At 42.0% G+C, this 26,006-nt stretch overlaps 1 protein-coding gene across 8 annotated transcripts in view; it reads right to left on the bottom strand.

The window, feature by feature from the left end:
- The window catches only part of LOC137325201 (receptor-type tyrosine-protein phosphatase F-like), a 521,369-nt gene that overhangs the window by 146,233 nt on the left and 349,130 nt on the right, over window positions 1-26,006 (bottom strand). For all 8 annotated transcript variants that reach the window (XM_067990027.1, XM_067990026.1, XM_067990031.1 and 5 more), the window contains 2 exons: window positions 18,542-18,847; window positions 9,124-9,317 (listed from right to left, as the gene is read on the bottom strand). In XM_067990027.1, the coding sequence (XP_067846128.1) occupies window positions 9,124-9,317; window positions 18,542-18,847 (500 nt within the window). The remainder of the gene's footprint in view (window positions 1-9,123; window positions 9,318-18,541; window positions 18,848-26,006) is intronic.

Raw genomic sequence — 26,006 nt, 5'->3', positions numbered from 1 at the left:
TGGATTGCTCTCGCATAGAGCCGGCGTGAACCTGATGGGCCGAATGGCCTCCTTCCGTGCTGTAACCGTTCTATGATTCTATAAGGAGATATTAGGTGACCAAAAGCTTGATTAAAGAAGTAGGATTTAAAGGAGGAGAGAGAGGTAGAGATCCAGAGAGATTTATGGAGAGAATTCCAGAGATTAAGGCCTAGACAGCTGAAGGCATGGCGTCAATGGTGGAGCGATGAAAATAGAAGTAACAAAGGCATGGATATGGGTTTCAGCAGCAGATGAGCTGAGGCAGGGGTGGAGACGGACGATGTTAAGGAGGTGGAAGTAGGCGATCTTGGTGATGGAGAGGATATGGGGTCAGAAGTTCAGCTCAGGGTCAAATAGGACACCAAGGTTGCAAATGGTTTGGTTCAGCCTCAGGCCATGGCCAGGGAGAGGGATGGAGTCGGTGGCTAGGAAACGGAGTTTGTGCTGCATTAGTTCCAACATATACCCATGGTGATGAAACAAAGGAAAACAACCGAAGGATGAAATAAGAAGCACTCAGAATGCTGTCACGTGCTGACCTTGGTACCCGGCATGAAGGAGCCCTCGCCAGCCGTATTTAAAGGGATCATCCAGGATTTACAGCTAAGTTGCTGGTTATTACTTTTGGCTGTTGCTTGACTTCTAGGTAGTTTTTGCTGAGTTCTAGCTGTTCAAAGTTTAATTTGTCTGGACAGAGAGGGGTCCGGCTCTTCTTGCACTCCTGTTGTTGCCATCACAAATTATCTGTCTCCAGACATGGGGAGCCTGGTAGCGCTGCCTCTGGGAATTGTGCATGACTGACAGCATGAAGGAAGACACCACAGGGTGCCAGAAGGGGGAGAAGGAGCAAGGCACTCATCAGGAGGCCATATCCACAGAGGGTCATCAGGGTGCACTTCTCCAACCTCAACTTCAGTGAGGAGCAATATATGAGGTGCCTTCGCTTTACCAAGGAGGTTGTTACTGATCTATGTCAGTTGCTGCAGCCTCAAGCCAGGACATGGAGAGCGCAGCCTGTGGCTTTAAAGGTCACTGTTGCTCTCAACTTTTATGGCATGGGCTCCTTTCAGGCTGCAATTGGTGACATTAGCAACATCTCGCAGTTTGCAGTACACTGATGTATCAGAGAAGTCACCGAGGCTCGACAGACCAAGAAAAGCACTTGCATCTCCTTCCCCATTGACAGAGAGAAACAGAAGGAGGGAGCACAAGGTTTTGCACACGATGCAGGCTTCCCCATGGTGCAAGGTGCCATTGACTGCATGCACATTGCCTAGAGTGCGCCCCATGAGAACCCTGCAATATTTCTCAATCGAAAGGTGTTCCACTCCCTCAACGTGCAACTGGTTTGCGACCATAGGCAGTGCATTATGCAGGTCTGTGCCCGCTATCCTGGCAGCAATCACGACTCTCATTCTGCATCAGTCCTCTATTTCTTTTTTATTCGTTCATGGGATGTGGGCATCGCTGGCGAGGCCAACATTTACTGCCCATCCCTAATTGCCCTTGAAAAGGTGGTGGTGAGCCGCTTTCTTGAACTGCTGCAGTCCGTGAAGGTTCTCCCACAGTGCTGTTAGGAAGGGAGTTCCAGGATTTTGACCCAGCGACGATGAAGGAACAGCGATATATTTCTAAGTCGGGATGGTGTGCGACTTGGAGGGGAACGTGCAGGTGGTGTTGTTCCCATGTGCCTGCTGCTCTTGTCTTTCTAGGTGGTAGAGGTCGTGGGTTTGGGAGGTGCTGTTGAAGAAGCCTTGGCGAGTTGCTGCAGTGCATCGTGTGGATGGTACACACTGCAGCCACAGTGCGCCGGTGGTGAAGGGAGTGAATGTTTAGGGTGGTGGATGGGGTGCCAATCAAGCGGGCTGCTTTGTCCTGGATGGTGTCGAGCTTCTTGAGTGTTGTTGGAGCTGCACTCATCCAGGCAAGTGGAGAGTATTCCATCACACTCCTGACGTGTGCCTTGTAGATGGTGGAAAGGCTTTGGGGAGTCAGGAGGTGAGTCACTCGCCACAGAATACCCAACCTCTGACCTGCTCTTGTAGCCACAGTATTTATATGGCTGGTCCAGTTAAGTTTCTGGTCAACGGTGACCCCCCAGGATGTTGATGGTGGGGGATTCGGCGATGGTAATGCCGTTGAATGTCAAGGGGAGGTGGTTAGACCCTCTCTTGTTGGAGATGGTCATTGCCTGGCACTTGTCTGGCGCGAATGTTACTTGCCACTTATCAGCCCAAGCCTGGATGTTGTCCAGGTCTTGCTGCACGTGGGCTCGGACTGCTTCATTATTTGAGGGGTTGCGAATGGAACTGAACACTGTGCAATCATCAGCGAACATCCCCATTTCTGACCTTATGATGGAGGGAAGGTCATTGATGAAGCAGCTGAAGATGGTTGGGCCTAGGACACTGCCCTGAGGAACTCCTGCAGCAATGTTCTGGGGCTGAGATGATTGGCCTCCAACACACTACCATCTTCCTTTGTGCTAGGTATGACTCCAGCCACTGGAGAGTTTTCTCCCTGATTCCCATTAACTTCAGTTTTACTGGGGTTCCTTGGTGCCACACTCGGTCAAATGCTGCCTTGATGTCAAGGGCAGTCACTCTCACCTCACCTCTGGAATTCAGCTCTTTTGTCCATGTTTGGACCAAGGCTGTAATGAGGTCTGGAGCCGAGTGGTCCTGGCGGAACCCAAACTGAGCATCAGTGAGCAGGTTATTGGTGAGTAAGTGCCGCTGGATAGTACTGTCAACGACACCTTCCATCACTTTGCTGATGATTCAGAGTAGACTGATGGGGCAGTAATTGGCCGGATTGGATTTGTCCTGCTTTTTGTGGACAGGACATACCTGGGCAATTTTCCACATTGTCGGGTAGATGCCAGTGTTGTAGCTGAACTGGAGCAGCTTGGCTAGAGGCGCAGCTAGTTCTGGAGCACAAGTCTTCAGCACTACAGCCGGGATGTTGTCGGGGCCCATAGCCTTTGCTGTATCCAGTGCACTCAGCCGTTTCTTGATATCACCTGGAGTGAATCGAATTGGCTGAAGACTGGCTGCAGCTTGGGAGGTGGAAGGCTGCTAAGCTTCCATTGAGGAGCCTGCAGATGGCTTTGGAGGACGACTTCAAGCGGCTCTGGGCCTAGAAGGCTTGGCTGCAGACTGCACCATCTCGGCCTGGGCTGCAGCAGGCTGGAGCCAGCAAAGGCACTGGTGGTGTGGCAGGTGTGGGAGCAGGTATATTGTCATCCTGAGGGAGGACAACAGGTACCTCTTCCATGGAACCAATGCCACGGTCCTGGGGTTGTGCATCAGCACTCCCTAGTGCTCTGTTGGAGAATAGAGTGCTGGACTGCTGTGTGCCCTGGAAGCCCCTTCCAACAGTGACACATAGAGCCATGATGGCAGCCATCTGAGGTTCCATGGCATCGTTTTGTGCAAGAAAGAGGGAAGTGTGTTAATGAGAGTCTTGAGATGTTTGGGTAAAGTGGCTGGCATGGTTGAATAGCTGTCAGTGTATGTGTGTGAGATGAGAGTTGTGGGTGTGAAATTTGTAATAGCGCTGAGTGTGTGTGAGGGTGAAGTGAACTGCACTGATTGTTACAGATTGTAGGTAGGTGGAGGATTGGAGTGCTATGAATTCAGCAGTTAATGAGGCCGTAAGCGTTCCAGCTGTTATGAGATGCCATTTGAAGATTGATCTTACCTTGACAACTCTCATCAGATTACTGAACTTCTCCCTGCACTGCATCCATGTCCGAGGAGTTATGCTCCTCACATTCACCTTGTCGGCAACCTCCTCCCACTGCCTGCGCATCAGGTGCCTGGAAAGCTTCCTGCTGCCTTGGGGATAGAGAATGTCCCTCCTCCTGTCTCCCTCCTGCACCAAGGCCTCCAGTGCAGAATTCAAAAATCAAGATGTCTGCTCTCTGCCATTTCACCTCACTGAGACGACTTCCAGTCGATTTGCAGCTACAATGCACTTTTCCTTTAAGAGGTGCTGGCAGCCATTAAGTAAAGTTGTGCACACCCCAGATCAGGCCCCCTCCTCATTGCAGTCAATGAACTTTGCGGGTAGTGTTGGCTGCACGCAGCAATCATGGTAATCAGCAGGCAGCTCGGATTATACGTGCTGTCTGCATTGCAATCAATAAGCGCGGGTGAATAGTGGAACACAATCCTTGCAACCGCTCTACCGCGCTATTCAATTTCAACACCTACAAGTCCAGAGGGACGCAGATTACAGTAAGAAGGGGAGTATAGAAATTGATGCCCAATATCACAGCAGCAGCTCTCAATGGAGAGGCTGAGAGAAGACAAGAAGCTAGAGGGAGGTGTTCAGAAGGATTAGGGAGGCTGGAGACAGGAGGTGGTCATATTCACGGGGGCAGGGGCGGTGGAGGGAGGAATATTATTTATACAGTCTCATTAAAAGGGACCATTTTTTTCACGTACGCCACAAAAGCAAACCAAAATTCAGCACTCTCCTCATTCTGATGGAAGTTCTTACTTATTAAATTTTGTAAAAATTCAATTGGTAGGTGGTCCACAATGATGGCAAAATATAGAATGAAATCAAGAGCAAATAACTGACAAAAGCTGCTTTGTACAAGCATTTTGTGCTAAATGATCCAACTGAGATCCAGCAACTTGCCCTGAGTTGCAAGTGGATGTAAGATAAGGGTAGCGTGGAGGAAATGCCACGGAGGCTGGGATTGGAACCAATCTGAACACCTCGTATATGACAAAAAAGCATTAAGTCTTATGCTTTTCCCCCTTCTCTCCTTATCTCTTTTCTTTCTCTCCCCGATGAAAATATTTAGATGATGCTTCCCAACTGGGAAAATTGAGCTGTTTGATCAGGCTGATCAAACACCTTAAATACGATAAAACAAAAGCAAAATAATGAAACACCATGGATGAATAAAGAGATAAGGGTAAAATTGAAACTGAAGAAAAAGTCATACTCTAGGTTCATAGACAGTAAAGTAGGATGACAAAAGGGAATACAAAGAGGTTAGGAAAGAAGTCAAAAAAACAATTAGAAAAGCAAAGAGGAACTACGAAATTAAATCAAGGAATACAAAAAGAAATAGTAAGGTATTCTACAGGCACATAAATAATTTTTAAAAATCGGGATAGGGATAGGGTCAGTACTTTGACTCAGTATTTACCAGGGAGGCTAACATGGTGGGCATGATATTAGAAGAAGAGATCAAAAAAGATATAGAGACATTTAAGATGGAAAGGGGGGAGATAATTGATAAACTGATCAAACTTGAGAGGATAAAACCACTGGTCCGGATGCATTGCATCTGCGCATATTAAACGAAGTTAGTGAAGGGATAGCAGAGGCACTATTACATATATATAAAAATTCATGAGAAAAGGGAATTGTGCCAGAGGACTGGCGGACAGCTAATGTTATTCTTATATTTAAAAAGGAAAATAGAACAAGTCCAGGGAACTACAGACCAGTTAGTTTAGCATCTGTGGTAGGAAAGATAATGGAATCTTTTAATGTAATAGAAAAACATCCGGAAAACAAACATAATAAAGAATAGTCAGCACCGATTTCAGAAGGGAATGTCATGCTTGACCAACCTTATTGAATTCTTTGAAGAAGTAAAAGAAAGAGAAGTCAATGGTAATGCAGTAGATGTTATATATTTGGATTTTTTAAAAGGCCTTGGATAAGGTGCTGCATTGTGGACTTATGACCAAAGTCAGAGCATGTGGAGTCAGGGGACAGGTAGCAGAATGGATAGCAAGCTGGCTGCAAAACAGAAAGCAGGGGTTAAGGGTAGCTACCCAGACTGGCAAAAGGTGGGAAGTGGTGTTCCACAGGGATCGGTGCTGAGACCACTGTTATTCACAACTTATAATAACTATTTGGACTCGGGAATCGGAAGTAGAATTTCAAAATCTGTGGATCACACCAAATTGGGGGGTGTAGTTAATACAAAGGAAGAACTCGTCAAAATGCAAGAAGACTTTCAGAATGGGCGTGTAATTGGCAAATGAATTTCAATATAGATAATTGTGAGGTGTGCATTTTGGTAGGAAGAATAAGGAGGCTACATACTGCTTGGATAATAAGAGTCTAAATGGGGTAGAGGAACAATGGGATCTTGGGGTACAGATACACAAATCACTAAAAGTAGCGATGCAGGTTAATAAGGCCATAAAAAAGGCAAATCAAGCACTGTGGTTCATTTCTAGAGGGATAGAATTGAAAAGCAGAGAAGTTATGTTAAGCTTGTATTGAACCTTGGTTAGACCACACTTGGGAGTACTATGCACAGTTCTGGTCTCCATATTATAAAAACAAAATAGAGGCATTGGAGAATGTGCAAAAAAGATTCACAAGGCTGATACCAGAACTCAGAGGATATACTTATCAGGAAAGGGTCAACAGGCTGGGGCTCTTTTCTCTAGAAAAGAGAAGGCTGACGGGTGACTTGATAAAGGTCTTTAAGATAATGAAAGGATTTGATAGAATCATAGAATCATAGAAGTTTACAACATGGAAACAGGCCCTTCGGCCCAACATGTCCATGTCGCCCAGTTTATACCACTAAGCTAGTCCCAATTGCCTGCACTTGGCCCATATCCCTCTATACCCATCTTACCCATGTAACTGTCCAAATGCTTTTTAAAAGACAAAATTGTACCCGCCTCTACTACTGCCTCTGGCAGCTCGTTCCAGACACTCACCACCCTTTGAGTGAAAAAATTGCCCCTCTGGACCCTTCTGTATCTCTCCCCTCTCACCTTAAATCTAGACGTAAAGAAAATGTTTCCACTTGTGGAGGAGACCAAAACTCGAAGGTCATAAATATAAGATATAGACACTAATAAATCCAATAACGAATTCAGAAGAAACTTCTTTACCCAAAGAGTGGTAAGAATGTGGAACACGTTACTACAAGGAGTAGTTGAAGCAAATAGCATAGATGCATTTAAAGGGAAGCTAGATAAGCACACGAGGGAGAACAGAATAGAAGGATATGCTGATCGGGTTAGATGAAGTAGGGAGGGAGGAGGCTCGTGCGGCGCATAGACGGAGGCATAGACCAGTTGGGCTGAATGGCCTGTATCTGTGTAGATGCGATGTAATCATAATGTAAAATACTGTGGATGCTGGAAATCTGAAATAAAAACATAAAATGCTGGAAACACTTGGCAGGTCAGGCAGCATCTGTGGAGAGGGAAACAGTGTTAACGTTCAGGTCGATGACCTTTCAGCAGAACTGGTCATCGAACTGAAACGTTAACTCTGTTTCTCTTTCCACATATGCTGCCTGACCTGCCGAGTGTTCCTAGCATTTTATGTTTTTATATCTTAAATATGATGCCTGATTGCACCAGATAATTTGGAGGTGTTTGCAGGTACCCACACTTCCAAAAAACTATTTACTGAGGTAACATCCTCTCAAATCCTTTCATTATCTTAAAAACCTTTATCAAGTCACCCGTCAGCCTTCTCTTTTCTAGAGAAAAGAGCCCCAGCCTGTTCACCCTTTCCTTATCAAATGGCGGAGCAGGCACGTGGGGCTGAATGGCCTACTCCTGTTCCGATGTAACATGCAACTGTTCGTAGACAACAGTACATCATCAATCCTACCAGGGCTTTTAGATCATCAAAATGAAAAAAAAAAGCTTTTGGTTCTGCAACTTTAGCCTAAATTTATTTTTCACAAGTTGCTAACAACGAATCCAGAATATAATTGTACAGACACACTTTAGTCAACATTGCAAATGGCCTAATATGCTTCAATAATAAAGCAGTATGCCTCTTGTCACTGCAGATCGTGAGTTAGTTTGGTAGTAATAAAGACAGAGCCTACCCTGATTGCTCAGTATGAACAAAAGTGCTTGATAACTTATTAATTATAGGTTGTGTTCATTTTCACTGAGGATTATGGGTGAACTCCACCTGTTTGATGGAGTTTAATCAAGAGTAAGACTTCTGCAATCTCTATATGTTTATTGAGCATTTTCCTTCTTGCTTAGCAATATAGGTAAGTTCTACACCCTTTGGTGTGAAACAAACTCTCTCTCAACCTGTATAGGTGTGGAAGCAAGACAGGTAATGTAAACAAATGCAAGAGAAAGAGAGAAAAAAATTAGAAGGGAAACAAAATATGCAACAGCATGACACCCACCATTACAACACACCAAAATACTACTGACAACCTGGAAGAAATTAGTTAGTAGTAAAAGTAACAAAATGCAAGATGATTTTTGAATTTTCGAAGCCACTTGCAAAGGCCATCAGCTAACCACTCAGTATCTTCAAATCAATCGTGATTTTGTTTGATCAGCTTTACTTTGATTCCAACTGGTTTCACTCGCAGTAAAGAAAATCTACCACTGATGGTTACTACTAACAGCAAAATAACTTACCAGTTAGAGCTTCGAGCAATATACAAAAAACACCGCAAAAACAAACCATAAAAAGAGATTAGCAGAAAAATAAACATTAATTCTTCAGTAATACTTCTGCCCTATTTATGAAAAATAAACAGAAGTTTTGATTCTGTGCACACCGTTACATTTTGCTTTTGTTGTTTTCCGACTTTAAACTTGAGTTGGATTTCTCTTTTAGGGGACATTTTTCTAAAACATGAAAAAAAATAATAGCAGGGTTTGCAAATTGTCCATTCTTCATGTTCTGCTTGCATTAGTGCAGCGGGAAAAAATTATGTGGTATGTTCCAAACACCATTTAAGGAGGATAAAGGGAAACATTTAGAAATCATATTATAAATAATCATCATTAGACTGAGATCAGTACCAGATCAATACAAAACAAATGTCTGTTCTGGGCAATTGTAGATAAACCAAATATAGCCATTGTCTGAAAACCACGCAAGTTTAAGCTCAGACTCAACAAATCAACACGCACCAGTAAGGCAAAGCACTTTGACTAAACAATATCAATGATATATATTTTTAGAAGGCTACATTTGAGACAACTAGTCGCCCATTTTGCTTTCATTCAGTACTTCATAAATGTATTTTATATTGTACAGTAATTCCTTTCTTCCTCTCATGATCAGTAATTTTTAATAACTCAGCTCTCAGCAACTAACTGCTCTTACCTGTTCTTCTGCTAACATCACATCTTTAATGATTGGATGTCCTTGTGGTTCCCCTTTTTCCAAACGTACGTAAGTGACCTGGTATCCACGAATCTGTCCATGCTGCTTGTTAGACACTGGGGGCTTCCACGTGACTTTGATTGTTGTTGAGTTTACTGACTCTGCTTCCACTTTCCGTGGTGGAGCACTAGGCACTATGACAAAATGTACAGTGATTACCTGCAAGAACTTCTTTTAGGATTGATTTAAGAACTCCTAAAACTAATACATGCTTTATAGTAAGCATCTTCTTCCACCACCCACTGTAAAGATTTAACAGGCTTATGGTATGCAGTATCACACTCACAGAGGGATTCCCCTCTGAAAAACACATGTGCACTAGATATGAGCAGTTCCCTCCCAAAAAACAAAAACATCTACAGAACAACTAACACTTTGGGGTTGGGTGGTGGGGGTAAAGATTCTGTGCAATGGATTCATACTCAATATGGACAAAATTGAAATCCATTGAACACATCCACTAACTGCCTTCAGTAAATGAGACGCTAATTCCACAATTTCTATTGGATTCATACAAAGTTCCCAAAGCAGTGTTACCCAGTTCCCAATTTGCTTCAACCCATGGGGTCACTGCTCCTTATTCTACTTGTTTTTTCTCCATATAAAAAATCACTACTGTGGAGCCATTCCAGGCAGAAATATAGTTGATGATAAACAGAAACATCACAAATTGACTTCTGAGACTTGAATTCTCAATGATAAATAATGTAAAATGATATCCTAATTTTCACACATGCCTAACCAAGAAATATAATGAACACACAAGTGTGGGGGGAAGGGAGGCAAAGTTTATACTGCATTTAAGCAATTTCTCCCATTTATATGCATTTAATGCAGCTTCTGTTGCATTCTCCATGTGTGAACTGGACAGTGAGTATGTTGGTGGGCCATTTAACTAAGGGGCCATCATAGCTGAATCTAATGCTGTCCTCACTTTACATTCACATAAGCTCCCTTTCAGCAGATAGCACTGGATAGTGATTGAGTGGCTAATTTTCCCCTCCGTAGCCTGGGGACATCCCAGGCCAACTGTCATGCTTCCCACTATTACGACTTATGAACAATGCAGACTTGTCTATATGACTCAGTATTACACCACATGGTGCATTTACCAGATTAGCAATTGAGGTTGGGCTCATGATATATATTTTTTCAAAGCTTTGTATGGTATATATTTTCTGAATACAGACGTGCTGCAAATAAATCACAGCTGGCAGTTAACATTAACTGCCATGTAGTTGGTGTGTCTACAAAAAGATCAGGAGCATTTTCTATTTAACACAAAACCAACATGTTTTGCTGTGTTCAGGGATTGTGCAAAATGACAGGTGTATATCAGTCTGCAGACAGACTAGCCACTGAGCAGCTGATGTTGTCCAACTGGATGTGCATGAATCCCATTACCCAGTGTCAGCAAAAATGTCTGTTTTGCACCTGCTGTGAATTAAAACATCTATCCGCTGTCTACTCGAAGAACCCCCTAACTAATTAACAATTATTTTACGTGAATACCTGCTAAAATTACTTTTTCCTTTAAGTCTCCAGATCCCCACAAATTTAGTTCTAAACATCAATTTTGCTCTCAAAAATTATGCACTCAGGAAGGAGAGGTAGGGAAGAAATTTCTTTTTAAATCCATAGACATCCAACTTATCATCGGAAAGGGACATAAATGCCCTCAGACACGATGACTAAACATTTAACTCTTTAACAGGAGGAACTTTAAATTTATCAGTGTTAGTTGATGTGCCTTCGTGATATCACTCTTTGCATTGTGTGACATTAGTGGTACAATGTCACCTTGCACTGTTGACAGCCAGCCATACAGACCTAAATTTTAAAAAAAATGTTCAGTTTAATAGGTAGACAAACTTAATAGAACATAAAAAAATCAAACAGGTGGGATTTAGGATTCCTCTTTCCATAGGTCCTGTAAGTATGTAAGCCCTGATGGATTAGAATCATAGACTGATACAGCACAGGAGGCTGCCATTCGGCCCATCGTGCCTATGCCAGCTCTCTATGTGAAAGATTAGCATGAAGTATCTTTAATTGCTTTTCAATGTAGTTCCTACTTTCAATATGGAGTACAATTTGTCCTGTACACATGCAAAGCAGTGGTTGAAATATAATATTGTTCAGTAAGTACTAAAGCTTCTTATGTGAAATCAGAATAGAAGGTCCTGAGGGATAATGTTCAATATTAGTATAGATCTAAACTGGAGACTTAAAGAATTGACAATACTGAATATTGGGATTTATACCACCCTTCAAATGTGTGGAAAGAGGAAGTAAAAGTTTAAAATAGTAATTCCTGCGAAAAGAAAGAAAAAGGTGATTTCAAACTCTGTCAGCCAGAAATGTGAAACACAACAGAGTTTTTGCTGAGAGAAGGAAACAAATTTGGCCTGAAAAGGAATTGGTGGCCGTGTTATGTGTGTTAGTGTAACCGAGATGAATATAAAACAAGGTAAAAGAGGTTAAGAAACTGGTTAAGCAAGCTAAAATAGAAAGTGAGATTAGGCAGGAAATAGCAAAAGAAATCTCAAGCATTTCTAGGGATACAGCAGTGAAAAAAAAATGTTTTCACTATTGAAAGATCCGAAAGGTGACATTTCAAGTGACCAAATGATAGTAAACATATAAGAACATAAGAAATAGGAGCAGGAGTAGGCCAATCGGCCCTTCGAGCCTGCTCCGCCATTCAATAAGATCATGGCTGATCTGATCCTAACCTCAAATCTAAATTCATGTCCAATTTCCTGCCCGCTCCCCGTAACCCCTAATTCCCTTTACTTCTAGGAAACTGTCGATTTCTGTTTTAAATTTATTTAATGATGTAGCTTCCACAGCTTCCTGGGGCAGCAAATTCCACAGACCTACTACCCTGAGTGAAGAAGTTTCTCCTCATCTCAGTTTTGAAAGAGCAGCCCCATATTCTAAGATTATGCCCCCTAGTTCTAGTTTCACCCATCCTTGGGAACATCCTTACCGCATCCACACGATCAAGCCCCTTCACAATCTTATATGTTTCAATAAGATCGCCTCTCATTCTTCTGAACTCCAATGAGTAGAGTTCCAATCTACTCAACCTCTCCTCATATGTCCGCCCCCTCATCCCCGGGATTAACCGAGTGAACCTTCTTTGTACTGCCTCGAGAGCAAGTATGTCTTTTCTTAAGTATGGACACCAAAACTGTATGCAGTATTCCAGGTGCGGTCTCACCAATAGCTTATATAACTGCAGCAATACCTCCCTGTTTTTATATTCTATCCCCCTAGCAATAAACGCCAACATTCCGTTGGCCTTCTTGATCACCTGCTGCACCTGCATACTAACTTTTTGATTTTCTTGCACTAGGACCCCCAGATCCCTTTGTACTGCAGTACTTTCCAGTTTCTTGCCATTAAGATAATAACTTGCTCTCTTATTTTTCCTGCCAAAGTGCATAACCTCACATTTTCCAATATTGTATTGCATCTGCCAAATCTCCGCCCACTCACCCAGCCTGTCTATGTCCCCTTGTAGGTTTTTTATGTCCTCCTCACTCTCTACTTTCCCTCCCATCTTTGTATCATCTGCAAACTTTGATATGTTACACTCGGTCCCCTCCTCCAAATCGTTAATATAGATTGTAGAGTTGGGGACCCAGCACCGACCCCTGCAGAACACCACTGGCTACTGGTTGCCAGTCCGAGAATGAACCATTTATCCCAACTCTCTGCTTCCTGTTAGATAACTAATCCTCCACCCATGCCAGAATATTACCCCCAATCCAGTGATTCTTTATCTTGAGCAATATTCTTTTATGTGGCACCTTGTCGAATGCCTTCTGGAAGTCTAAATACACTACGTCCACTGGTTCCCCTTTATCCACCCTGTACGTTATGTCCTCAAAGAACTCAAGCAAATTTGTCAGACATGACTTCCCCTTCGTAAAGCCATGCTGACTTTGTCCTATTAAATTATGTATATCCAAATGTTCCGCTACTGTCTCCTTAATAATAGACTCCAAAATTTTACCCACCACAGATGTTAGGCTAACTGGTCTATAATTTCCAGCCTTCTGCCTACTACCCTTTTTAAATAAGGGTGTTACATTAGCAGTTTTCCAATCTGCCGGGACCTTTGCCGAGTCCAGAGAATTTTGGAACATTATTACCAAAGCATCCACAATCCCTACTGCCACTTCCCTCAAGACCCTCGGATGTAAGCCATCAGGTCCAGGGGATTTATCCACCTTGAGTCCCATTAATTTACTGAGTACCAATTCCTTAGTGATTTTAATCGTATTTAGCTCCTCCCTCCCTTGAGCCCCCTGTTTGTTCAGTGTTGGGATATTCTTAGTGTCCTCTACCGTAAAGACTGAAACAAAATATTTGTTCAGCATTTTTGCCATCTCCATTTTCCCACCATTAATTTCCCAGTCTCATCCTCTAAGGGACCTACGTTTGCCTTAGCCACCCTTTTTCTTTTTATATAACTATAGAAACTCTTGCTATCTGTTTTTATATTTTTTGCTAATTTATTTTCATAATCTATCTTCCCTTTCTTAATCAATCCTTTAGTTACTTTTTGCTGTCTTTTGAAGACTTCCCAATCTTCTATCCTCCCACTAAGTTTGGCTATCTTATATGTCCTTGTTTTTAGTCGGATACTATCCTTAATTTCTTTACTTAGCCATGGATGGCTGTCATTTCTTTTACACCCTTTTTTCCTCAGTGGAATATATTTGTTTTGAAAGTTGTAAAATAACTCCTTAAATGAACACCACTGCTCATGTACCGTCTTACCCTTTAATCTATTTTCCCAGTCCACTTTAATCAATTCCGCTCTCATACCATCATAGTCTCCTTTATTCAAGCTCAGTACGCTTGTTTGAGAACCAACCTTCTCACCCTCTAATTGGATATGGAATGTAACCATGTTATGGTCACTCATTCCAAGGGGATCCTTAACTAGGACATTATTAATTAATCCTGGCTCATTACACAGGACCAGGTCCAAGGTTGCCTGCCCCCTTGTAGGATCAGTTACATACTGCTCAAGAAATCCATCCCTAATACATTCAATAAACTCTTCCTCAAGGCTGCCCTGCCCAATTTGATTTGTCCAGTTAATATGATAGTTAAAATCCGCCATAATTATAGCTGTTCCCTTATTACATGCCCCGACTATTTCCTGATTAATACTTCTTCAAGCAGAGTTGCAACTATTAGGAGGCCTATATACTACGCCCACTAGTGTTTTTTTCCCCTTATTATTCCTTATCTCTACCCAAACTGTTTCATTGTCCTGATCCTTTGTCCCAATATCATTTCTCTGTATTACAGTGATTCCTTCCTTTATTAACATAGCCACCTCACCTCCCCTTCCTTCCTGCCTGTCCTTCCTGATTGTTAAATACCCTGGCATATTTAATTCCCAGTCGTTGTCACCCTGCAGCCATGTTTCTGTAATGGCCACAAGATCATACCCATACGTAGTTATTTGTGCCGTTAACTCGTCCATTTTGTTACGAATGCTACGTGCATTCAGATAAAGAACTTTCAAATATGTTTTGTGACACTTAGTTCCTGCTTTTTCCTTTTTTAACACTTTACCTTTTACTCCATACCTTCTGTCCCTTCCTGACACGCTTTCCTCTGTCTCCCTGCTCAGGTTCCCAACCCCCTGCCACAGCTTTGATGCTGGGTTAATCGCCTTACGCCTTCTAGTTTTTATTTTATCTGTCGTGCCTAAAGTACACTTTCTTTCTGCTGCTCTACGCTTTTCCCTTTCACTTGTTCTTGAACAACTGTTCGTACTATTTGTATTGTAGATTTCCCCTGGGTCTTCCCCTCACTTGCTGCTCTCAACTTTATTCCCTTCTGACTCCCCGTTCAGGTTCCCATCCCCCTGCCACTCTAGTTTAAACCTTCCCCAACAGCACTAGCAAACACCCCCGCGAGGACATTGGTCCCGGTCCTGCTCGGGTGTAACCCGTCACGCTTGTACAGGTCCCACCTTCCCCAGAACCGGTCCCAATGTCCCAGGAATCTAAATCCCTCCCTCCTACACCATCCCTACAGCCACGCATTCATCCTGTCTATTCTCCTGTTCCTATACTCACTAGCATGTGGCACCGGTAGTAATCCTGAGATCACTACCTTTGAAGTCCTGCTTTTTAATTTATCTCCTAACTCCTTAAATTCACCTTGCAGGACCCCATCCCTTTTTTTACCTATGTCGTTGGTACCAATATGGACCACGACTACTGGCTGTTCACCCTCCCCCTCCAGAATACCCTGTAGATCTATGTGATGATAGAGCATACCATGGCAATCTCCCCAGCATGGAAGTTGAATTTTCAGAGTGGAGAGGGAGGGGGGGTGGGGGGGTGGTGGTGGAAATGGTAGAAGTACTAAAAATAATAGAAACGTCATAAGACAGTCACTGATAGGCTAAGAAAGTTAATGGAGGCCAAGGCAGTAGGCCCAGATGTAATTCATAGAAAAGGCACTTGGAGAAGTGGCTAATGAAATCAGTCTTGCCATGCCACTATTTTTTCAGGAATAGTGCTTAAGGATTGAAAAGTATTTAACATAACACCAATCTTTAACAAGGGATAGATGGATGATCCAGAAAACTACAGGTCACTGAGCCCAAATTCTATTGTGGGTAAATATTAGAAGGTATTATTGGAGAGGGGATAATTTAACACCTAGATAGGTATGATAACGTAAGAGAAAGTTAGCATTGTAATAGAATTCTTTGAAGAAATGACGGACCTAATTGACAGTGAAAGTTCTATACACAGATTTCAGTCAGGCATTTAATATCATGGCACACAAGTGATTAGTCCACAAAGTGGGAAGGTATGGAATAAGAGGAAAGTTTGGAAATTGGCTAAACCAGAAATAAAAGTGGTTGTGATTGGAAATAAGTCACTGGCAAGATGCGACAAGCATCAGTGCTAGGTCGATTGCTGTTCATAGGGTGTACAAATGATTTGGAGCTAGAGACAGAAACAGAGTTGTCTCTAAATTTGAAGATGACACTAAATTGGGGGAGGGAGTTCAAACAATAAGGGAACGCACAAATCTGGATAGATTGGGAAGATGGGCTGATGAGTGGCAAACGATTCTTGATTTGCACAAATTTTAAAGTAATGAGACTAGGAAAAAGAAATAAACAGTGGTAAAACGGTGGCAGAGAGAACCAAGCTGGCACTGCCCTTCAGGTAGCGAAGCTGCCATCTTACTCTGAGCGAACTACACTGCTCTACTGGACTACACTGTCAGACGTCGCTTCAAGTTTCAAGGTAACTTTTTCTTAGCCTACAGCCACCTACTACTGTTATCTGCTGAACTACTAGCTGTATTTCAGTGCACTGCTAGTTCTCAGCTTTATTTTGCTGTTGTGTGGGTCCTAGCCAGAAATCCACTTCTCCTGGGCCAAAGTTCATTTCTCCACTGCTTCTGAACCTTAGTGACCTCAACATCGCCGCTGTTTTCTACAGAGACTAGGTTGTTTTGATTCTAGTCTCTGGCCTGCTGTTGCATCCTCAATTTTCTGCTCTACTGCCAGGAATTTTTCACTCTATGCTGAGCTAGCTTTGATCTATTTCTGCTGTTACCCATCCTGCTATGAATTCTGTTCCACTGCTGCCGAATGACCTTTGCTCCATCGCTTTCCGCCTGCTTCCCATTGTAGCTGACTTCATTCATCGTCGCTGGTATACTGGATCCATTGGTGTGTACTCCTAATCACAAAGGGCATGGCTCACCTCCACTGGATCCCTGGATCAACCTATGTTAGCTCATGGTCAATTCTCCATTTTCCATGGAAATACCTCTACCAGTGTGCCCACTGATACTCTGCCCCTCAAACAGCTCCTGAACTCACTTGTCCTCCACACCTGTCACTGAATCTGGACATCAGCTCATTGGTGCTCCAAGCTGACTTCACCCCATTTACAACTCAACTTCATCTCACCACGCGACCTCTGACTTTAACTTTAGACTCTCTCTTATTGCCTCATCCCTATTCTCTGTTTACAACCAGGACATACCTATCCTAATCTTTATCATGCCCATTATTTTTATCTCCCTTTTTTCTTTCTCTTCTCTTTACCCCTTCTGGGCACTTTTCTCCTGACTCCTCACCTTCCTGTTACCCAGTCGTGTCTCCTTTCATTTCTCCCGTCTCAAGTAATTTGCACTCCACCCCCTCCCCCACCAAAATCTATCCCCCAAACCTTCTCTATCTTCTTTCTCTGGAGATGAGAAAGCTAAGGGGTGTCATTATTCAAGTATTCAAGATAATTGAGATAAATAAATTGAACCCTGATAATATGTTAGACATCACCACAAACTCATGTTTGCAAGCTTAAAAAAGGAAAGGTGCTGAAATATTTAGCTCCTTGACACAGAAGGTGATGAGCATGTGAAATGGACTGGCCAAGGAGGCAGACAGTGTGGAAATGTTTAAGGGAGAATTGGATAGATATTGAGAAGGTAGGTGATTGAGGGGTATTAGTTTTTGGAACCAGATGGAGAATCTGCAGTGTCTTTTCAGCATCCCTATGTTCCACAAGAAAAACGTAAAGCAGGTACAGAAATAGACATTCAAGAGTTTTAGATACTACAATTCTCAGAGAGGAGTTTTTAACGACACTAAGTTCTGCTTCACGTTCAGGTGTGCCAACTTGGAAAGATCAGACACCAAGGACACAAGTTGGGGACTAAGATTTTTAGTTCAATCTATCCACTGCATCACTTTCAATTCTAAATGAATAGGCAATAGATAATAGAATATTGGTGTTTTACATGATGCCGCTGACGAAATTGTGTTTCTCATTTTTGTGGGGTGAGATTCATTCATATTATATATAAAATAAATATATATATATAAATAAAATAGCACAAACATTTCTTCAACCATTAAAGACATAATTGCTACAATTTCTATGTAAGGAACTGCGGTACCCCTTTGCTAACAGGCTGGTCACTAGTTTAACAGAATAGTTTTGAATATAATTTGGACAAAGATAACTCTGAAAAGCAGCATTTATTGCGGACAGCAAGTATTCTTATGTTTTTTGTTTCTTGGAATAAGTGGGAGAAGTATTATCTTATTTCTCCAGAACAGGCTGTGATCATAACATTCTACAATAAATTCATTTATTACCATCAAATTTTGCCTGTACACTTAATAATACTATTACATTAAAATGATTACAAAAATTATAGCAGGTTTCCATCTGAATTTCAACCTTGCCTTTGAATCGTTTGGTAAAACTTTTGTCTTCGAAAAGTTGATGAAAGGGGTACCACAATATTAAAGCTCATTGAACTTTATTTTCAAATGACCTACCATCCTCATCTGTGCGGACATTCACAGGTGTGCTCTTCGGACCTGGCCCAACGTTGGTGTGAGCCCTTACCCACACCCGATATTCAGTCCACTTCTCCAGACCCTCAACTAGCGAGCTGGTTGTGTCTGCCTCAATGTTGTCCAAAACGTGTTTCACGTTGTCCTCACTATCCATCGCCTGATATATAATGGAGTATTTGGTAATGACGCCATTACGACTGTTCGCTGGCGGTGGACGCCAACTTACCCGAATGCTGGTAGAGCTGATGGAGAATCCATGGACATCTTGAGGTGGGGCGGAGGGTGCTAGTGGATAAATGGAGGGGGATGAAGGGTAATGAATGAAATAAGGTGGCAAAAGACTAACCAGAAAATGCATACTAGGACAAAAAATACATGCAGACAACAAAAATAAACTAACATTAAAACACAATTCAAATTTTTACAAATGTATAAACTTAATAAATTCTAATAACATGAATCATGCATAAATACAGTAAAATAATATTATGGTCGGGTAAAGAATACAGAAAACAAATGCTGCACATTCATGCAAAGTACCTACCTTAAGTTGTACAGAATGCATAATTAATTATTCTGAGCTTTATTCACAGCTAAAGTAGCATGATTCAGCGCATTTATTATGGAAATTTTGTGTTTCTTGTGTACGTATAATGCAATTAGTCATGCATTTCAAACAGGACCAATATGTCTATTCACAATAATAAAAAGTGGAACAACATTCTTTAAATTGGTCCACGTAGATGGCATGTACCACTGGTTAAGCCGGAACATAAAGCTACATCCTGTCCTGGTGTGACGACAGCAGGGCAACAATTCTGTGACATTCCATTGTAACTGTGTACTATTAATACAGAACTGTCAGAACTTGGATCGTCCTGTGAACCAAACAAACTATCACCTCTCTGCATAAGTGATAACTATACCACCAAATCCAGGTTGTTAGTACTTTACCTTGTTTGCACCATTCACCAGCTTAAAGGAATACTCCAGGATAAGGCACTATAATGGATTTATCCTCATGTAAATTTTTAATTACTATGAGGTAGCTGGCCTCCAAATTGGAACTGCCAGCTTCTCATTGATTACCAGGCTAGATATTGAAACATGATTTATAACACGGCTTTGGGCCAGCAATCCCCACTGCTCACTGCCTCCCATTACCCTACCAGAAATAGCAATTTGATTTTTATTTAAATTGAGAAACTTAGGTGAAAACTCAAGGTCTTTAGTAGGATGGCAGAAATTTTGAAAAGAGATAAATCAAGATAAATGAAGAAATAGTGCTTAGATGATGTAAACTTGGCCTTGAATTGTAGGAGGAATGAAAGACTGAGAGACAAAAAGTTCAATTTTTTTTTGGAAGGGACTCTACAACAATAATCTGGGTTGCTGCCACCCCAGACTCTCCCAACCCTCCCAGAAATCGCACCCCCTCCAGACCTACCTTTGTGCAGGCTGGGTTAGCCTCCAGCTGCCTGATATTGTGCTGGCCTGGATGGAGCCGGTGAGCTGCAGTGGGTGCGCAGCTCACTGGATATATGTTAATGAGGCCCAGCTCCCAAAATAGACCACTACCTCCACTGGTGCCCGATAGTTAAATCCCCCCAACTATTTTCTCCAACTAATTATGAGTACTTTCATCGCAGATTCACTAGTGTAGAAATAAAACCCACAAGATGCTTGCATTTGAATAGAAAGGTCTGGCTTCTCCCGGCTGACAAAATCCTGTTTGGTTTTGTTTTGATTGTGTATCAAAGCAAGCTAGATCATTTTCAGCGACTGCACCAGGCTTTTAACCAATTAGATCATGGTTGATCTCTATCTTCACTCCATCTACCCGCCTTGGTTTCGTAACCCTTGATACCCATTCCTCAACAAAAATCTATCAATCCCAGTTTCAAAATTTTCAACTGACCTTGCCTCAACAGCTTTTTTTGCGGGGGGGGGTCCAGATTTCCACCATGTGAGAAGCTGTCCTACCTGACATCACCCCTGAACAGCCTAGCTCCAAATTTAAGGTTATGCCCCCTTGTTCTGGACTCCCCCACCACAGGAAATAGTATTTCTCTACCTACCCCATCAAATCCTTTAATCATCTTAAACACCTCAATTAAACCACCCCTTAATTGACTGCATCATGCAGCTAAGTTGTTCTAAGATGACTTGAAAAATGTAAGTGTGACAAAGTTTCCGATTCTACATTGCATCTTGAAGGCAAGCTATCTTGAGGCATGGGTATGGCTGCGAATGCAAAGAATGAGCAATAATGTTGCATGAGGGCTGAGAATGGGTAAGGAGTACACTTGGAACAGACAATACTTTCCCGCAAATAACCAGAGAGATACATGGTATGGTTAGATATGGTTTCCTTTCCAGATTCCTTTATGTGCTGGTGACGTCTTCTCTTCCAGCACTGAGCCTGCTTATTACTGCTGCCATGTATGGTGCCCTGGTGTCCTCTGGGAAGGGTGCCTTGGAAGTCAAAAATTGGGAAGCACTCTTTAAACCACCTCATGCAGCTGCATATCCACTTAGCCATACCTGTTGCTGGTGTACAACTCATTGACTTGCCAACTCGATTTTGTGCTTCTCTATTGGGTCTTCTTTCACTTTATTTATGCCTGATACTTCTCAATCCCCTCTCCCTCCAGACTTATCCAATGCTCACAAATATCTGAAATTGATTTTGAAGCTCGATAAATCTGAAACAAAATATGAGTCCTCATTTGCAGGCACTGGCCTTTAAGTGCACACATCCTTTAATTTGGACTTAATAGCCAGAAATTCCATTTCATTGCGTAGGCAGCTATGCATAATTATTCTAATGAATTGGAGTACAAACATCCAGCAATCAGTTGACTTCTGGACTGGGGCAGTTTGTGTCGGCAGAATGGCACAAATACCTACCTCTCTTGTGCCGGTAATTTCAGGCCATAAGTGTTTTGAAACTGGCAACCAACACTGATGTATGTGTGCAGGAGACAAAGACTCTGAAAAAGCTTTTACAAACTATACGCTACTATTAATACAATTTACCCATGAAATAACAAATTAAACTATGAAAAAATTGCGCTAGTACCAGATTGACTTGCAATTGATGACTGGAGAGGTGGAATACTAGAAAGGCCATATAAGGTCTAAAGAAAACTCATGGTACTCCTGTGTGTGACAGTAACCTCCCAACTGGACAACGTCCCGGTTGTTTCCTTTCTTTCCTCCCTCTCCCTATTGGAAGACTTTTTATTCAAAAACATAGACATTAAACAACGACTTATTCACAAATGTTACAAAATCAGATTTGTGATCTCAACCGGACATATACACTTGGGCACTAAACTGCTTCGTTGGACTGATAAAATTTAATGAGTAATAACTAATAATAACTAAACTTTTAATCTCCAAATTACCAGAGACGCAATTGTTACTCAAAATCTTTGTCACATTGAACAAAGAAAAACATCTACCCAAAGTGAAATAACTCTCAAACTAAATTACTCCCAAGTAACACATAGTACATATGCCAATGTTAGACTGCATACCTCCACTTCAGAGATGGTATTAAATAGAAAAATGTTCCTCTCTTTTATAAATGCTCATACACCATTTTATACACTTAAATCAACATACGGCTGCAACAGGACTTTGCAAACTCGTTTAAACCATTTCATATTAAGCAGCCCCAAGCTATACCAATCAAAAATAACATTAAGTCCCATGGAGTTCTTTCTTGTGAATGGGTTACAACCTGTTGAACCCTCTCCCACCAAAGAAAATTGTTAAAACAGTTACAAAACTCCAAAATGCACCTCTTAAGATAAGCAACAATTCGGTGAAGATGATGGTGTTTTTTTTGACACTGGAAGAAGATAGTACAACAAGGAAGTTACATCACATTACCATCACAGTAGTCATGTAAAGACAATTCTGCCAATAGAAAGTGGATAGTAAAACAATAAGTTCAGCCAATTTCAAACACAAAACTAAGGAAAATTATTGTTAGCATAGCTCTTCAATGTTAATGACCCAGCCATGGCAACCATTCCACAGGAAGAGATAACTCTTTCCCTTTATCCCCTCCTGCATAAAAGTTACACACTCATTAATGACAAACCAGCAAGTCATACAAAAAATAAATGACATAAAAATATATACACAATGTGAAAATCCTACTAATGTGATGCAACAAATTATATGTTTCACCATCACCTGCCACACTCACTCCTAGTGCTTATGACATAATGACAGCTACATTGGCAAGACAGCAGAACTCGAACAGGAAAATATTGCACTATCTGGAAAGCCAAACTTCAATGATAAAACTGAAGATTGTGCATATTAAAAAGCAATAAAAATAGCTGGCTTGGAATGTGTTACATTTATTGAACAATCTTAGGTTTTGAATGACTTTTAGAATATTAAAGTGCATTCATTATGCTACAGCTTTGTAACCATTACCAAGCAGCTATTTTTCTATTTTTAATGCAATATTCAATTTAATTATGTCATTTGGATTTTGATTTAATTTTTGGGAGGGGTGTATAGAGTATATACTCCAAATGAAAAAATTGATACTCTTGGAATAATCATACAACTATTAATGAGTGGTTCCTTAGGCAATGGGGATAAATTTCACCCCCAAGAACGGGTGGATTGGGGGTGGGTGGGAGGTTAAAGCAGTAGCTTTTTGGAGCGGGACCACATCCTGGCTCCAACGCGCCCATTTACGTGTTTAACCCAGGCGTGTTTGGATGGGCACACACAACAGAATCCCAGAGGTCCCGTCCCCACTGAAAGCCGGCGGGCTGATATTTAAAGGGCCTATTTCAGGTAGTTGAAACACTTTAGCTACTTAACTTTTTGTGGATTCTACAACAGAAACAGTTTTAACCACTCCTAAATGGGTCTTCTTTGGCTTCTGAAACACGTCAATGAAATGCAGGCTTGTTGCAGCCAAAGTTCATTTGGCCCTTTAAACCAGCGACTGACACATCTCAATAAAAGGTGAGGTATTGCAGCCGAGCACTCAATTCTCTCAGACAAACGTTTGGCTGGGAGTCCTTTGAGTTTAAACCGAGTTTTCTTTGTTGAGACTGAGAATTCTTGTGTTCAGGCAAATTGACCTACATTTTGGAGCCCCTCAAAACGACAACATCAGGATGGGGGGTGCAATAGAAAATGAAGATGGGGAACTCTTCGCCAGAGCAGCCGCGCATTTTGCTGCCCTTATCTCTAACAGGTTTTCAAAATGAGATGTGCAAATTGAAGACTTTGAAATACTCAGGCCGTCTGGAACAACCACCACCACCAACTCCACCCCCCTACCATTGCACAAAACAGTCCTTCAAACACATATACCCATTGCACACGCGCTCAATGGTGGCATCATGTCGTCATTCATGAAGCAGCACATGAAAGGGCGAATTCACAAAAGGAGACTCAATAACGGCCAAGACGTGGCAGTGGTGGTGATAATTAAATTTAATGTGCCATAACAAAAAAAATATATAAGTTAACAGCATGACAGCTCATTAAACAATCTTGTGCATGCCCTTGGTGAATTACAATTGCCTTTCTCTTTCAACTGCTTCTAAGTGGTGCATCCCCCGTGGTTTCAGCAGAGGTATTGGCAGGTTGCTCAAATCCCTGCCCTATAAGAGCATAAGACCATAAGAGATAGGAGCAGCAGTAGGCCATTCGGCCCCTCGAGCCTGCTCCGCCATTCAACGAGATCATGGCTGATCTGATTTTTACCTCAACTCCACTTTCCCGCCCTTTCCCCATATCCTTTCACTCCCTTGCTGATCAAAAATTTGTCTAACTCAGCCTTGAATGTATTCAATGACTCAGCCTACACAGCTTTTTGGGGTAAAGAATTCCAAAGATTCACAACCCTCTGGGAGAAGAAATTCCTCCTCATTTCCGTCTTAAACGGGTGACGCTTTATTCTGAGACTATGCCACCTAGTTTTATATTCCCCCATGAGGGGTAACATCCTCTCAGCATCTACCCTATCGAGTCCTCTCAGAATCTTGTATGTTTCAATAAGATCTCCTCTCATTCTCCTAAACTCCAATGAGTATAGACCCAACCTGTTCAATCTTTCCTCATAAGACAACCCTTCCATACCCGGAATCAACCTAGTGAACACCTTCTCTGAACTGCCTCCACTGCAAGTATGTCCTTCCTTAAATAAGGGCGCCAGAACTGTACGCAGTACTCCAGGTGTGGTCTCACCAGCACCCTGTACAGCTGTAGCATGACTTCCCTGCTTTTATACTCCATCCCCCTAGAAATAAAGGCCAATATTCCATTTGCCTTCCGGATTACCTGCTGTATGTTGACTTTTTGTGTTTCATGTACGAGGACACCCTGATCCCTCTGTACCGCAGCATTTTGTAGTATTTCTCCATTCAAATAATATTTTGCTTTTTTATTTTTCCTCCCAAAGTGGATGGCTTCACATTTCTCCACATTATATTCCATCTGCCAAATTTTTGCCCATTCACTTAACCTGTCAATATCCTTTTGCAGACACTTTGCGTCCTCATCGCAACTTGCTTTTCCACCTATCTTTGTATCAGCAGCAAATTTGGCCACAAGACACTCTCTGTTCCTTCATCCAAGTCATTGATATATATTGTAAATAGTTGAGGCCTCAGCACTGAGCCCTGTGGCACCCCACTAGTTACAGGTTGCCATTTTGAAAATGACCCTTTTATCCCGACTCTTTGTTTTCTGTTAGTTAGCCAATCCTCTATCCATGCCAGTAGATTACCCCCAACACCATGAGCTCTTATCTTGTGCAGTAATCTTTTATGTGGCACCTTATCAAATGCCTTTTGGAAATCCAAATATACTGCATCCATTGGTTCCCCTTTATCCACCCTGCCCGTTACTTCCTCAAAGAACTCCAATAAATTTGTCAGACATGATTTCCCTTCATAAAATCATGTTGACTCTCCTTGATTGTATTATAAGTCTCCAAATGTCCTGCTACTACTTCCTTAATAATGGATTCTAGCATTTTCCCAATGACAGATGTTAGGCTAACTGGTCTATAGTTACCTGCTTTCTGTCTCACTCCCTTCTTGAATAGGGGTGTTACGTTTGTGGTTTTCCAATCCGCTGGGACCTTTCCAGAATCTAGTGAATTCTGGAAGATTACAACCAATGCATCCACTATCTCTCTAGCCTCTTCCTTTAAGACCCTCGGATGCAAGCCATCAGGTCCAGGGGACTTGTCAGCCTTTAGACCCATTAGTTTACCTAGTACGTTTTCCCCAAGTGATAGTGATTGTTTTTAGTTCCTCCCTCCCTTTTGCCCCTTGATTTTCTACTATTATTGGGATCTTAGTAGTGTCTTCTACTGTGAAGACTGATACAAAATATCAGTGCAATTCCTCTGCCATTTCCTTGTTTTCCATTATTATTTCCCAGTCTC

The sequence above is a fragment of the Heptranchias perlo genome, chromosome 9 (genome assembly GCF_035084215.1).
Source record: "Heptranchias perlo isolate sHepPer1 chromosome 9, sHepPer1.hap1, whole genome shotgun sequence".
Classification (NCBI taxonomy): domain Eukaryota; kingdom Metazoa; phylum Chordata; class Chondrichthyes; order Hexanchiformes; family Hexanchidae; genus Heptranchias; species Heptranchias perlo.
This window is presented reverse-complemented; position numbering and strand designations above follow the sequence as displayed.